Below are 15792 nucleotides of genomic sequence, written 5' to 3' on the forward strand. Positions count from 1 at the left end.
TGACTTTCTAATTTGCTTTCATTTGAATTAATTTTAATAATCACCCCATATGGCTAATGGCTACCATATTGGACAGCACAGTTCTAACCTTTTAACATATGGATAAATAACGTAACAGGGATGGGGGTGGGGGGTGGGGGAGGTGGTATTCTGAAGATGAAATGACCATATACTGGTACAGTATTGACAAGCGCCATTCAAGGGTGAAGCAGCTACTGGGACTCTTGACTGGGACTCCATGTTTTGCAGAGAATTTGCCAGCACTGTGGGTTCAGGGTACACATCAGACTAGTTTGGGAGACTGGACATTGAATAAAGAGATTAGTAATTATACAAGGAGGTACATTGAGAAATCTGTGCCTCTACTGCTCTCTTTCCAAATGTGAGACCTTCTGGAAACAAAGCCCTCTCTCTACTCCATTAAAAGGAGTCTGTGGTTAAAGCCATTTGGAACATGCTGACTCTTTTATCTGCCACCTTCTCACTTAGAAATGCTCGATGCAGCTCCTTTATTAAAGGCTTGGAGGAATCATGCAATAAGATAAGATGTGCACGCTAATGTTTCTATCCTTTTTTTTTATTATTGATTTTTTACAGAGAGGAAGGGAGAGGGATAGAGAGTCAGAAACATCGATGAGAGAGAAACATTGATCAGCTGCCTCCTACACGCCCCCTACTGGGGATGTGCCTGCAACCAAGGTACATGCCCTTGACCAGAATCGAACCTGGGACCCTTCAGTCCACAGACCGACACTCTATCCACTGAGCCAAACCGGTTAGGGCTAATGTTTCTATCCTTATTGGCCACAGACCCTTTCTTCATGTAACACCCATCCAGGGCCGGGAGTAGGGTGAGGTGCCAACTCTGCATTTGCACGAGCCTCGGAGTGAATACCTCCTTAAATTGTGCACCCCAGAGCCTCACCCGCCTCACTCATCCCTGCCCTGCCTACTAGCGTGGATCAACACACTTTGGGAAATGCTGCTCAGTTTATAAAGGACTTAGCTAGATACAGCCCTGTAGTTAGTGCCCCACAGTGAGTGTCATGGGAGCTCAAAGGAGAGAGTAGCAGGAGTGCTCACCACAGACTAAATCTGGCTGATCAGAGGTTCAGACAGAAGGAAAGGGAGGGCTAGATGTAGAGTAGACGGCCTGAATGCCAGGCTGAAGGGAGAACCACATGGCACAGGTGGTGGAAGCCGTCCTGAGCAAGGTTTGGAGGACTGGGCTCTGGGTGCAAATGCCAATGCCCCTTTGCTGAGGCTGCCCGCCTGTCCCCAGGCAGGAGGCCAGTGAATGGGCCTGTGCCAGGCCAGGCGCTCACCATCTGCCCCACCCCGCTTCATCTGCTACCCTGAGAGGCCCTGGCAGCCTCCACCCAGGTGGCGGGGGAAGGGAGCTGAAAATGGAACTCAGCAGGAAACATGGTTGCCACCTCCTTCCTGTCACTCCTCTGATCAAAACCCATCAACGGTTGGAACATTCATCCCGTAGATATTTTCAATGCTTCCTCTCACTTGCTTCAGGTCTTTATTCAAAGGTCACCTTTTCAGTGAGGCCTTCCCTGGAGACCCTCACACACACACACACACACACCATCGTTTCTGCTTATTCTATCTCCTTACTAACATCTACACGCCATTCCTTCTGCCTATTTATCTAGTTTGTTGTCTGTCTCCTCCACCAGGACATAAGCTCCATGAGGGTGTGATTTTTGCTTCCTTTTTCACTGCTTTATACCCACTGTCTAGAAAAGAACACTGAGTCAATGCTTAAACTAGGCCCTTCACTTCACAGAAATTCACTTTTACATGGAGGGACTCAGGGTTTAGATCAGATCCAGACAAGCAATATAAACGAATGAAATGGGCAGCATTGCACAGCATATAGTTAAAAATAGGGGTTGGTAAACTATAGCCCATGGACCAAATCCAGACCACCAAGCTGCTTGTATAAACACAGTTTTATTGGAACATGGCCACACCTGTTTGCTTACATATAATCTACGGCTGCTTTCTCAATACCACAGCAGAAGTGAGTAATGCCAACAGAGACCTTCTGGATCACAAAACCTAAAATCTTTATTATCTATCTCTTTTCAGAAAAGAATTGCCAGCCCTCTGATTTAGAGCATAGATTCTAGAACCAGCTCTGTCAATTGCCAGCTGGGTCATCTTGAGCAAGTTTCTTAGCTCTCTATACCAGAGGTTCATGCCTATAAGATGGAAGTAACAGTAGGGCCTACCTCATAGGGTTGTTTTGAGGATTTAGTGTGTTATTATTTGTAAAGTACTTAGAGGAGTGTGCAAGTCCATAGTAAGGCATATAAGCAAGTTTGTTAAGCCTGAGCCCTGCCCAAGTTGGGGGTAGCTGGCACTCATCACAATGCTATGAGGTAAGAGGTATTATCTACACCAGGGATCAGCTAAGCTTTTCTGTAAAGAACCTGATAGTAAAAAATCAAGAGGCACCATGAGGTCGTCCATCACGTCAGTCTTTAGAGAACTATTCCCATGCATGGGAAGCTGTGTTGGTCCCATAGCTATATTACAGGCAATGTTCTCCCATGAGAGTATAGGTGAAAACCCATAAGGTGTCAGACGCAGGAGGCCAATGTAGTTTGAGAAGTTGTGAGCACACTGAACTGGCTATAATCCTGAGACAAAAGGGCAGCCCCTTGGGGTCATTTTTATTTGCAGTCCATTAGGGGCGGACCTGTGGTTCTTCCGGCTCAGTGGTGAGCGGCAGCTTTGGGAGGGGCGTGCACACAGTCGTGTGCCGTGTGAGCTTTGCAGCATGCTGTAATGTGTCCTCTTCTTCCCAGTGGGAAAAACAGAATGTATGACGTCATCCAAGAGACCGTTGAAAATGATTTTCCAACCTTCCTGGGCAAGATCTTCGCGTTCATCGCCAATCCAGGCCTGATCATTCCAGCCATCCTGCTGATGTTGTAAGTTAGCCAAGGCCCCTGGCTCTGCCTCATGGAAACCTCCCCTTCACAGTTGAAACTTCTTTAGCAGATCCTTCTTTCTTGCCCTCGTCATCTGGATGTCCCAGAAGCAGATCCTGAGACAAAGATTCAAACTAAAGTAGTTTTTGGGGGAAGAGAGTAGGGAAGACAAGCAGAAGGGACAGGAAGCTGCTTTATTATCACTGGGATGATGTTAGTCCTGCTGGCGAATCCTGGAAAACAGTGTGCTTCAGAGTTACCCCACTCAAGGGCAGGGACCTGGGGCATTTGCACACCAGCTCCCATCAGTCACTGGTTGAATGCTGCTGGGAATCTCGGGAGGGGAGAGGTGTTGGTTCACTGCCCAGCAATACGGGCCAGCTATATTCCCAGGGAGAATGGTTTCTGTGCCGGGGGCTGAAGGGGAAGTTCCAGGCACAGAGGTAAAGGTACTGGCAGCTGCAAGTTTTCAGGGAGCATATTGAAAGATAGGGGCCAAAGAATACGGGTGGGTGCTGACAGTGTCTGTAACACCCTCCTAAACATGCACTAGAAATACCAAAGACCTCTGGCTCTGAGTCTCTGAGAAACCTTAGGGACTGGTTCAGCCTGTCCCTGCAGGACCCATGGGACTTCTCCACAGAGCATCCTGTGCCTAGAACATCATTCATCACTATCCCTCTCAAAGACTGAGAAACCCCTGAGGATGGTGGGTGGGTCTGAGGATGTCTGTATCTCCAACACCAGCCCCACACCTAGGGCATAGTAGGAAAACAATGAAAGCTCATGGAGGGACCAGGGGAAGGAAGGAAAAAAGAAGACAGGAAGCTAGAGCCCTGAATTTGAATTACCTCATCAAAAATATACTAGGGAAAATATTAGTTTTTTTTATAAATATCTATTTTTGGCATGTGTTTTTTAAAATTATGAAGTATTCCTAACATACAGAAAAGTACAACCATGTACGGGATCACAAATTTAGATGTTCACATCTAGCAATATTTGCTTCAGATCTGTCTCTTTAAGAGAAGCAAATGTTACAGATACACTTCAAGTTCTCCCCAATCCTTTTCTCGTCCTCCCTCTCCAAAGGTAACTGCTATTTTAATGAGCTTTAATCATTCTCATACTTATTTTGGTACTTTCATCATGTGTGTATGTACTATTGTTTTCTGAGTTTAAAATGTTTTCATGAATGGTCATACTACATAGCTTTCTTCACTCAACATTATGCTTAGAAGATTTATCCATGTGGATACATGAGCATAGATTTTAATATCGCTACATGTTCCATTGCATGAATGAATGGACCAGTTTATTCATTTCTCTGCATAGACATAGTTAGGTTGTTTCTACATTTTTGCTCTTGCAAATGTGCTCCTGGTACATATATGTCTCCATGTGAGAGTTTCTCTAAGGTAGACCTCTTGGAGTGGAACTGTTGGGTCATAGGTATGTGTTTCTTTATTCTCTTTAGATAGTGTTAAACTGCTCTCCAAAATAGGTGTATTTCCTTACATCTCAATTCCAAACATCTGCTCTAGTCCTGGCATGAGAGAGGGCTGACATGCTATAACAACCTGGACCCCCTGAGAAGATTCTGGAACCCAGACACCAAACCTGACCTTTTCAGGGGGAACACAGTCACCCATAAACACTTTATCCTCTCTGACCTCCAGCTCCTCCCTAATAAGTGGGTTGTTAATTAGGAGAAAGGGCAAGTCCTGGTGCAGAGAAAGTGCCAAAACAGAGAGTGGTCCCTTTACCCGTCCTCCCTTCTCTGTATGGAGAGAGCTTGTAGACTCTACTGAAGTGGCAGTGGCAGCCCACAGGGGAAGGTTGGGGAGTAGCTAAGGCTTGAAGTTCATGGAGAAAAGTGACAATTAGGATGAACCTAAAAAGCTCTCAGGTAACAGGCTGGCTGAGCACCCAGCCCAAGTGGCCTCTCTGTTCTCAGGAGGTACAGTCCAGGTCATAGCCCCCAGCAGGTCCTGTGAAAAGGAAGCCCAGTTATAACCTCAAAGGACACCCAGTCCTGAAATCAGCCAGTGGGAGCCTGATGCTGAAAACCAGCAACTCAGGAAAGAAATTCCATCCATGCAACTGAGCAGGGGACCTCCAGGGCATCTGTAGTTGTGTTTCCAGGCAAACTTGGAGCAGGTACTTAGCAGCTCTGCCTCTCTCCATACTTGACGACTGTGAAAAGAGCTTTGGCTTCGAATGTTGGCTCTGAGGAGCACTAATAGATGACCTGGCCTTGGGCAAATTACTTAACCTTTCTGAATCCCAGGATACTGATTTGTAAAGATGGGAACCATCATTTCTACTTCATGGAGTTTCATCAAAACCAGTGAGGGTGGGACGCACATGGCACAGAGCCTGGCACCGGGCAGTGCCCAGGAAACACAAGCAGCTTCTTTCGCAGACAGGAAACCCCGCTACTCCCCCACCCCTTCAGATTTCCATAAGAGGGATGATTCCTTTAGCCGCCTTTTACTGAGCACTCTGAGAGGTAGGATTGTGTAGGTCATTTCCACGTTCCATCAGATAGAGAGAGCAGGGATGTCCAGGAACTTTTTTCCATGTTAAGTGGAGGATTTAGGATGGTAGGGCCTCTCTCCACCCTGCCCAGGGGCAAAGCCTTGGCACCGATTGCAAGAAGCCTGCCCTGATCTCTGGGAAAGGCATCCAGCTCTTGTCACTTTCCAAGGTCGCCGTACCACAGGAGACATGCTTTTCTCTTACAGCCTGGCCATCTACTACCTGAACTCAGTTTCCAAAACCCTTTCCCGCGCTAATGCCCAGCTGAGGAAGAAAATCCAAGCGGTGAGTCTGTCTCGAGTTTTATTACTCTGTCGAGGTAAAATTGATGCCATGGTTTTGTGTTTTGCTAATTTGCTCTGTGGACCCAGTTGTGTGCTCTAAATGGCTTTCTTCTGAACCAAAGCCAAAAACATGTGTATGACAGGTAGCAGCCTGTGAGATTCAACAGCATGCATTTACATCCTTGGGATATGTGAGTCTCCATAACAATACTTACTTACTTACATTTTAAGAGGTTGCTGAAGAACAGAAGTTCAATGAATTCAACCAATGTTCACACATCATAAAACCAGTACTCACGATAATTCCTGTAGATTAAAACTAATACTATAAATACTAAAGAAAACAGTGTTGTCAAAACCACATATTGCTTGTGGCCTGTGGCCTAGGAGGTCTTGGAAGTTCCCTCCAAGCGCAGGCAGCCCCTCTCAACATTAGCTGGCTTCAGACTGCTCTCTTCCAGTCTCCCAGCTCCCCCACCCTCACCTCCTACCTATGTAAACCCTCTCTAGGCCCTGTCCTCCTTACTTCCTCGATGCCTCTACCGGAACGAATCTCATCTGCTTCACAGCCAGTTCCCCATCCCCATCCCCATTTCCTTAATCCTACTGGTCTCTTGCCCAGATAAAGAAAACCATTGATCTAAGATTGGAGGGCTTCCAGCCTGCAGGGCCAGGTGCACCTTCAAACGCTGTGCAGACCTGAGCTCTGCTGCCCCCTGCAGTCAGTCTCGAGGACTAATAACGGGCGATTTAAGGTAGTTGCCAAGAACTGAAGATGGAGTCTTTGCCATCGAGATCTCACCATCCTGAGCTCAAACACCCATTTCCCGGGCCAAGACCAACCATTAATGTTTTCCTGCAGCTCCGTGAAGTTGAGAAGAGCCACAAATCTGTCAAAGGCAGAGCCACAGCCAGAGATTCCGAGGACACAGCTAAAGGCAGCTCCAAAAATGCCACCAAAGCAGGTGAATTCCATGTCATGATTACTTTTTTCAAGGCCACATGGAAAGGTGTAAAGAGCGTATGTGGCGAAATCAGATCTGGGATTGAAATCAGAATTCGGGTGATTATTAGCTGTATGAAGTTGGGTCAGTGAAAATAAGAATGAATGATAGCCCTAGCCGGTTTGGCTCAGTGGATAGAGCGTTGGCCTGCGGACTGAAGGGTCCCAGGTTCGATTCTGGTCAAGGGCACATGCCCGGGTTGCGGGTTTGATCTCCAGTGTTGGGGGGGGCGTGCAGGAGGCAGCCAATCAGTGATTCTCTCTCATCATTGATGTTTTATCTCTCTCTCCCTCTCCCTTCCTCTCTGAAATCAATAAAAATATATGTATTTTTTAAAAGAATGAATTATAGTGCCGACCTCATGCAGCGGTGAAAATGAGATGGATCATGTGTTAAAGTGCTTTACAGAATTCCTGGCACAGAGAAAGGACAGATGAAACAAGCTGCCTCTGTAACATGGGGAAGTAGCACTGCTTGTCTTGCAGGGCTGCCTCACTCATTTCTACCCTCCAAGTCTTCTGTGGTGACTTTTCTTCTTTCTGTTCCTCGTAATTTAGTTGTTTCTGAAATGATTTTGTCTTCTTCACTTTCTCTCCTGAGCCTGTTAGTTCCCTTCTAATGTCTGGCTACTTAACCCAACAATGAGAACTATTGGTCCCACCACACCCCTTTAAGATGCTCAAAGTGTCAGCTGACATGGGTCATAGCTGCCCGGGGATGGGGGAGGTATTTGTTTTCTATGTTGTTTTGAATGATTTCTTTGGAGGACACATAGGGAGATTTGCACCTAGCAGCTGCTACATGTTTGTATTATCTTTAAAAAGAAAACACTAGAATATCTAGAATAAAAGGACAAGAAACAGCCACATATGTTCCAAAGTATCACAGGGCTTCTGAGGAGACTAATCAAAAGCCATCTCCACCTTGGGAGTAAGAAAAGGTCAAGTTGAAAGAGACCATCTCTGAGGTGATCCCATTTTCCAAGGACTGTCCCTGTTTTAAAATTAAACAGTGCCAGTATGCTGTGATTTTGGCCTTTGGTGTGAGAATTGAACAAGATGCACAAGAGATGACTGATAGTTTATAAGTTATAATTTTTAGTGCAGAAATTATTTGATACTTTTAGAACATGTAGGCAAGACTATCAGAAAAAGAAACAAGAATTTAAGCATATAACAGTATTGCCCTGCAAGATGAAAATCCTCCATCAGTTTATTTTCAATTCTCCAGATCCACTAGTCAGGAGAAATAGGGCACCCATGTACATCCCTAGCAAACATTTTGTTGATATTAGAATAAGAATGCCCTGTCTGGTGAGGCTCAGTTGAGCGTCATCCCATGCACTGAAGGGTCACTGGTTTGATTCCCGGTCAGGGCACATACCAGGTTGTGGGTTCTCTTTCTCCCTCTCCATTCCTCTCTAAGAGCAATTAAAAATATATACTTTTTTAAAAATGAGTAGTAACAAGTATTCTAGTACTGAGTGTTGACATTGGAATGGGACAAGTTACTACTGAATAGTAAAAAGTCACAAGTAAACAAGTGGATGTTGCAAAAAGAGGACAAGTGGATGTGTCAACATAGCACCTATCCCTGGTGATTCTCCCAAAATGTGTGGAGCTACAGACCTCGTCCATAAGATCGACCAGCAGCCCATCGAGGGCCTCACGGACTGGTTCGTGGCATGCAGGAAAGTGACTGACGGGCAGCTTATTATTGTGAGGCTGAGGAAAATATCTGAAATCCCCTAACTTTTCCACACAGGTCAGAAAATGGAGCAAATGAAATACTATGTTGTAATAGCACCAACAAAAAAAAAATGGAATGGATGTTTTTGGACACTGATAGACTTATGTATGGAAGGAAAAATAGGTGTGCAAAATGTTTTCCATGAGAAGCCAAGACACCTACACTGGTTTGTCAGTTGTCACATGTCCCCAGAATCCCAACGTGCCTGTCTTCCTGACCCACTTCTTTCCCCTCCTTTCTCTACTGGCGGCTGTTGTAAAGCTTGCCCTTCTTCAAATTTTAATTCTTATTACAGATCTAAAGCTCTTTTAATTTAATATTGACTAAATCAGTACTGCAGTTTTTGCTTTTGTTAAAAAAAAAAGAATTATCTGAATATACCCATGGGAGCTTAGGAAAGATGGTCAACCTTTAGTCTGGAAAATTCCAGTAGTCTCATTGCTGCCCTCACTTAGCTTCTCTCCTTGAAGTATTCACCAGAATGATCTTAGCTGTTGTAACAAACAGGCCCCAAACAGCAAATGGCTCAAACACAATAAAAGTTTACTTCTCACTAAAAATAATGTCCAAATTGGGTATTTAGATTTGATGGCCACTTTCTTCCCAAGTGTTGATGCGGGGACCCTGGCTCCTTCCATCCTGTGACTCCGCCTGCCTCCAGCCAGTGCAAGCGGAAGAGCCTAGAACACGCGCCTGCAAGTGGCCCACATCAAAGCCTAGACTTCAGTCAAGGCCATGCCCACCCATAATGGAAACTTAGTCCATTTCTGTGTCCCAGAAACTGGGTCTGGTAAGGAACAAGCCAGTAACTGCCCCTAACTTGGAGTTAGGGGAAGGGAAGAAAACAAGTACGTGAAAGAGCTGGAAACTGGATTTAATTCCAGTTCACACTGCCCATTCCATCATCATATTTGACCCTGGCAGCCACCTGTGAGCTGTTGTCCCAATTTTATACTCAAGAAAACCAGGTCCAGAGAGTCTAGCCTAGGGCCAGCATTCAAATTCTAGTCCTCCAGCCAGCAGATCGTATTCCTCCAGCAGATCTGTTCATGCAAAGGCTAGGCCAAGGTGTCCCCAGAGGCCTGAGGGTGAGCTGACCTTTCTCAAATCACCAAATAGGACTGAAATCTACATACCGAGCAGGACAGCTCCAGAGGGCTCCATTCCATACAAAAAACAAACAAACAAACAAACAAACAAAAACCTGTAGCAAAATCTCTCATATCCTCATTCTTGTCTTGGTTCTTTTTCCAGGGACCATGCCTCACTCTGCCAGCCAAAGCCAGACCCTGGGCAAGAAGGTGCAGGGCCCTGGGACCTCCAGTTCTGCCAGTGGGACCATGCTGTCTGCCTCCAGTCACCTCCCTATATCTCGGCCTCCTGGCATCAGACCAGATTCTGGCCATGCGGGGCCTCAGACTCATCCTGGGAGGTCAGCCTCTAGAAAGAGTGCTCAGAGACCTCCCCACTGACAGCGGGGACTCAGAGGAGCCCCTTCCTGGGGCTGAACCTTGAGCCCTACCAGCTCACATGCCCAAATCGGTGTTTTCTCTCCTCTCTCACACACGTTCTCTCTCCTCTTATTGAATGTGGGGATTTTGATTACTTAGTCTCAGGCCATGGCTTCCTGTCTCCCCATAATTGTCCTTCCCAGTATCTTGGTGCAGGTAGCTCTGGACCTTGCACACTCATGGTGCCTTCCCTTGGCTCCAGGCTTTGGGAGAAGGGGGCAGGGCTGAAACCACCATCATAGACTTTACTCATGGCACCCATGTTGGGACACAGGTTTCTACCAGCTCCACCCACTGGGAGGAGGGTGCACAGGGGCCATATCCTGACCATCACCTCTATACAAAGGAGGTGAGATGGTTTGAATAAAAGGTACAAGAAGCTAATGAAAATAAAACTAAATGGACCCAAGTCCAGCCATGGTGAGTGGGAAGATGGTGACCCAGAACCTAGTCTGAGGGGGAGCCGATGCCATGAAGCACCAGAAATGCACTGGAGCCTCCTGGCAGCAAGGCAACGAGGGAGTAACATAGTCCTTCTTATCTAATTGAAGGAAACTTAAGATTGCTCAGGGCAGAAAATCTTCCTCATGCACAAATTATAAAAGGAATGTGATAGCCTATTTATTGTATAGGAGAAGCTGAAGATGATCTCTGAGGAGTGTTGCAAAGGGTGCAATGCAGAACCTTGCCTTGACCATCGTGTTCACGCAGGGGTGGGGAACCTTTTTTCTGCCCAGGGCCATTTGGATATTTATAACATCATTCGAGGGCCATACAAAACCATCAACTTTAAAATTAGCCTGCTGTATTAGGTCAGACATTTAATTAACTCGCCTCTAACGCCTTGGCAGGGCCAGACTAAATGATTATGCGGGCCTTACATGGCCCGAAGGCTGGATGATCCCCACCCTTGACTAGTGTCACAGGGTTCTATGCAAAATGTCTCCAGGCAGCATAGGCCAGGAGGCCAGGCCATTGAGGAGGTGTTGCCAGCAAGGGCAAAGGCTCAGCACAGTCACAATCCAAGACTCTTCAGTAGCCAGGTATCTTACTGGCAGTTCCCTCCTTTCTTCTACCTGGTGCCCCCAGACCCAGGTGAGCATGCGGCTTCAGGATCAAGGGACACTCTCACTCCATGTCTCTGCACGTCCTAAAAGTAGTCCTGTCCCTCAACCACCACCCAATCAAGTCCCCAGAGATTCTCAGGAGAATCCCCACACCCTGGAAGTCAGGCAAAGTCCTGATGGCGATTTCATAAGCTGTACAATTCAAATAATTTCCACCTTCCTTCCCTTTCCCAGCCCAGCTCCAAAACTTCACGCACAACCTGGGATGGAGTGAGATAAACTATAAATTATTTTTCCCAAGTTCATCTCCAGGCAAGACTAAATAAGATCTGGCTGATGCCCCATCTTCCTGGAACCGAGATCCAACCCCCCAATCCAAAAATGTTTGTGCATCATACTCCTTCTTCTGGAGAATACACCCCGGTTTCAAACTAACCTACCTGAGACCTCAACATAAGAATCAACAGAATCTAATCCAACCATCAGGACTGCAAGACCCAACATTGGCCACCACGCTGATACCTGGCCTTCGAGTCATCCTGCCTGGGGATAATGCCAGCCCCTGGGGAAGGGAACAAGAGAGGCCTCAGTCATCACTCCTGGCAGTGACTACTGTCAGGCTTCTAATGGCTATCAATATACCTAAACCCCCACCATAAACACAAACAAATTATCCTGTTCTGGTGATGCATAATTTTATGTGAGGGAATACTTGCTTTATATTGCTGTACAACAAACTGTCCCCCAAAATTTAAGAGCTTAAAACAATAAACATTTATTATCTCTTACAGTTTCCTATGGATCAAGAATTTGGGAATGATAATAATATTGTAATAACAATGTAGGGCTTCAGCTAGGTACTTGAATGATTGGGAGAATCACTTCATAAATTATAGAATTGTCTAACCACTATGCTGTACACCTGAAACTAATATAAAATAATGCTGAGTGTCAACTGTAACTGAAAAATAAAAAATAATTTGGGAGTGGCTTACCTGGGCAGCTATGGTTCTGGATATTGCAGTCAAGATCTCGGGCAGGGCTGTAGCCATTGGAAGATATGACTGGGGCTGGAAGATATGTTCACAAGATGGCGCACACACATGGCTGTTGGCAAGAGGCTTTGGTTCCTTGCTGCAATTAACAGGAAACTTGGATTACTCCCCACATGGACCTCTCCATAGGGTTGATGGGGTATCCTCACAACATAGCAGCTGGTTTCCCCCAGAGCAAGTAGTCTGAGAGAGCAAGAGGGGAGCCACAATACCTCTACAACCTAGTTTCAGAAATTACACCATCAATTCTACCACTTTCTACTCATTAGAACTAAATCAGCAAGTCTAGCCCACACTCCAAGGAAAGATTAGGCTGCATCTCTTGAAGGGGGTGGTTAACAAGGAATTTTTGAACATATTTTAACAGGCGGTTTCCTAATTCAAATAGTTACAAGAGCTCTACCAAGAAAACTCTAAAGGTTTTTTGAAAGACATCCATCAGAGGATGAGTTCATGGTGGCTCCCGGGACTCTCAAGCAACAGGACACTTCCAGTGAGCGAGGGAGATGGGCAGAGGAAGAAGGCATAGGTGAGAGAGGTAGGGTGTTGAAGCGGTGTGGCTTTACAGGTAGGACATGTTATTAGAGAACAGTCTAGATTATCATCTCTCTATTCTCGGGTTCGAGTTTCCAGTTCATTCCATCTTAAAACTTCACCATGCAGCCTGCCCAGAGACCATCCAGCATGAAGACCATCTCTCTTCCTCCCATCCTTCCTTTCTTCCCTCTTTCCTTTCTCCCTCTCTTCCACCCCTTCCTTCTCTTTCGGTCACCTAAGAGTGATTTGAATTAGAAGGTCCACTTAACAATTTACCCAGAGAATTATAACTAGTGTCTTAGTGACATTACCCTAGTTTGCCTGTGTATTCCTTACTGGAGGGAAATGAAACAGACACTGAATTTTATCTGTCAGAAGCTATTTTTTACAGACAGACCCTTTCTTTCTAATAACCTACATGCTCAATGTCCATAAAGAGCTCCATTGCACACAGAATCACATAAGTAGGAACACACTTTTGGTGAAGATCAAGTTGGGCACCTCATTTTCCCATGACTTGCACACTCACAGAAACTGGGGAGCGATGTGCCAGCCAGGGAGAGGACCTGAGCAGGGTGCCAACAGCAGCCACTACACTGGGCATCCTCAGTTCAGTAAAGTCATTTCCAATGTGCTCTGTAGCGCCCCACCCTAAGCTGCGGCCCCAAAGTCCCTCGGGTTCTGTAAGGAGCAGTAAGAAATAAACCTGCATGCATAAAGGAACACTTATTTCTCTTGATCTTAGTACAAGTAGAGGAGAAAGGTCTCCCTTGAGAATTTATATTAACAAGGCAGTCCTCACACAAAGAATCTAAATTCCCATACCAACTGTGTGTTCCAAAAAACTCAAATGGAAAATTTTAAAGTGATCTTAGGTTAATTGTACTTCCAAGAAAGGGGAGGGAGGGGGAGGAAGACAAAGAAACAACAAAAATTACACCAAATAGAAAGCATATAAGAGGATTTAAAATACTAGCGTATCAGGAATCAAAATAAATGCCGTCCAACTGGTGTGGCTCAGCAGTTGAGCAGCTACCCAGGAAGCAAGAGGTCACTGGTTCAATTCCCAATCACGGCACATGCCTAGGTTGCAGGCTTGATCCCCAGTGGAGGCCGTGCAGGAGGCAACCGATGTTTCTATCTCTCTCCCTCCTCTCTCTCTAAAAATCAATAAAAATCAAATAAATGCTCATGTAATAAAACCTCCAGATAAAAGACAAAGATTATCAAATGGATATTTTAAAATCCCATGTGTTGTTTCCAAGTGATACCTTTAAAACCTAAGACTAAGGCAAGTAAGCACTGTATCCCTTTTGGTTCCTAGGGAAAAAAATGAAATACAATCTTTAAGGGCAAAATCACCAGGTACATGAGTACCAACTTTGTAAACTGGGCTTGTTTTTGAGTGCTGAGGATTTCTATTGAAGACAGCTGTCTGCAGTACTATACCAGATAATTTATTCTTCAGTGTGGTATTAGTTTGAAAAATGTAAAGAGAGGCCCAATCTCATGGTTGGGGCACATGAGGTAAATACACATACAGATATCTCCATCACCAAATGATATCCGGAATAAGGGCCATATAAACCCAACCTCCAAATTCTGTTGGAGATTCAACCAGTTGATACATGTAAAACTAAGCGCCAAGCATTATGCTAAGTGACCAATAAATAACAAATATCATCACAGGTGTGGATAAGATCAAATATCCTCAGACTCAGGTTATGAACACAAACAGCATCAACTGAACAAAACTTTTACTCTGTAATTCTTTTTTTATATATTTTTATTTTTTTATTGTTGATAGTATTACAGATATCTCCCATTCCGCCTCCCCCTTTATACCCTATAGTTCTCAACTCTGAGCTTCAGAAGCTATAGCCAAAAAGAAAAGGAACACTGGGCTCGGTGGTTTTCCTTCGATGCCTTTCATTCTTCTGTGTCCATGGAAATAATGTTGTGGCCCAGCCAGTGTGGCTCAGCTGCTGAACCAGGAGGTCATGGTTCCATTCGGTCAGGCCAGGAGGCAGCCAATCAATGATTCTCTCTCATCATTGATGTTTCTATCTCTCTCTCCCTCCCTGGAATCAATAAAAAATATATTTTAAAAAATGTTGCATATATGGGTAACTCATTATCAAAGACTTTTGCAGGGTTTCTTTTCACATTTGAAAAAAGGGCAAATGAATTAATTGCTAGAAGCCTTTTAACTGTCTCATTCACAAAATGTGTAAACTGCCGCCATCTTGTGGTTATTTCATGCAATTTCCTTTCTTGAAGGAATTTTTTTTTTTTTAAGAGAGAAAAAACATTGATTTGTTGTTCCACTTTTTCATGCATTCATTGGTTGACTCTTGTATGTGCCCTGACCAGGGATTGAACCCAAAACCATGGCCTATCAGGAAAATGATCTAACCAACTGAGCCACCAGGCCTGAAACTAGTCACTGGAATTTAAACAGTCATCCTCAGTTTAACCACAAGGATAGTTCTGAGAAATGCATTGGTAGGCAATTTTGTCATTGTGCGAACGTTATGGAGTGTACTTAACACAAGCCTAGATGGTATAACCTACTACACACCTAGGTTATATGGCAGGGGTCCTCAAACTATGGCCCGCGGGCCACATGCAAATACAAATATTGTATTTGTTCCTGTTTTGTTTTTTGACTTCAAAATAAGATATGTGCAGTGTGCATAGGAATTTGTTCATAGTTGTTTTTTTAAACTATAGTCTGGCCCTCCAACGGTCTGGGGGACAGTGAACTGGCCCCCTGTTTAAAAAGTTTGAGGACCCCTGCTATATGGTATACCACTGTCATATATAGGTCAGTCCTTATGTGGCACATGACTACAGCACATTCCATTTCCATCGTTCCCCATTAGCATTGCCCATTGCTCAAATAAAAAAACTCTGGGTTAACTTATACCAAAATAACACAGTGAGCCACAGACTAGGCTAAGTAAAAGCATCATGCATGCTACAGTGTCTGACCCTTCCCCATGGGTACACAGTCCTATCTACACAGAGAAAGAAAAGGCCCCGGGTGCCTCATGGCTTTAAAGCTTGAGTCTGGAACATGCCTGGAAACCC

The 15792-nt window shown here is 45.0% G+C and overlaps 1 protein-coding gene and 1 long non-coding RNA gene across 3 annotated transcripts in view; one reads left to right on the plus strand and one right to left on the minus strand.

Moving 5' to 3' along the window:
* The window catches only part of TMC2 (transmembrane channel like 2), a 49253-nt gene extending 39252 nt beyond the window's left edge, over nucleotides 1–10001 (plus strand). The window contains exons 17-20 of the mRNA XM_006096377.3: nucleotides 2826–2951; nucleotides 5699–5777; nucleotides 6639–6741; nucleotides 9784–10001. Of these exons, the coding sequence (XP_006096439.1) occupies nucleotides 2826–2951; nucleotides 5699–5777; nucleotides 6639–6741; nucleotides 9784–10001 (526 nt within the window). The remainder of the gene's footprint in view (nucleotides 1–2825; nucleotides 2952–5698; nucleotides 5778–6638; nucleotides 6742–9783) is intronic.
* Nucleotides 1–15792, minus strand: part of LOC106698413 — a 52873-nt gene that overhangs the window by 30840 nt on the left and 6241 nt on the right. For both annotated transcript variants that reach the window (XR_002831111.1, XR_002831112.1), the window contains exon 2: nucleotides 12103–12241. This is a non-coding gene — a long non-coding RNA (uncharacterized LOC106698413). The remainder of the gene's footprint in view (nucleotides 1–12102; nucleotides 12242–15792) is intronic.

Source organism: Myotis lucifugus, unplaced genomic scaffold (genome assembly GCF_000147115.1).
Source record: "Myotis lucifugus unplaced genomic scaffold, Myoluc2.0 scaffold_178, whole genome shotgun sequence".
Lineage (NCBI taxonomy): Eukaryota > Metazoa > Chordata > Mammalia > Chiroptera > Vespertilionidae > Myotis > Myotis lucifugus.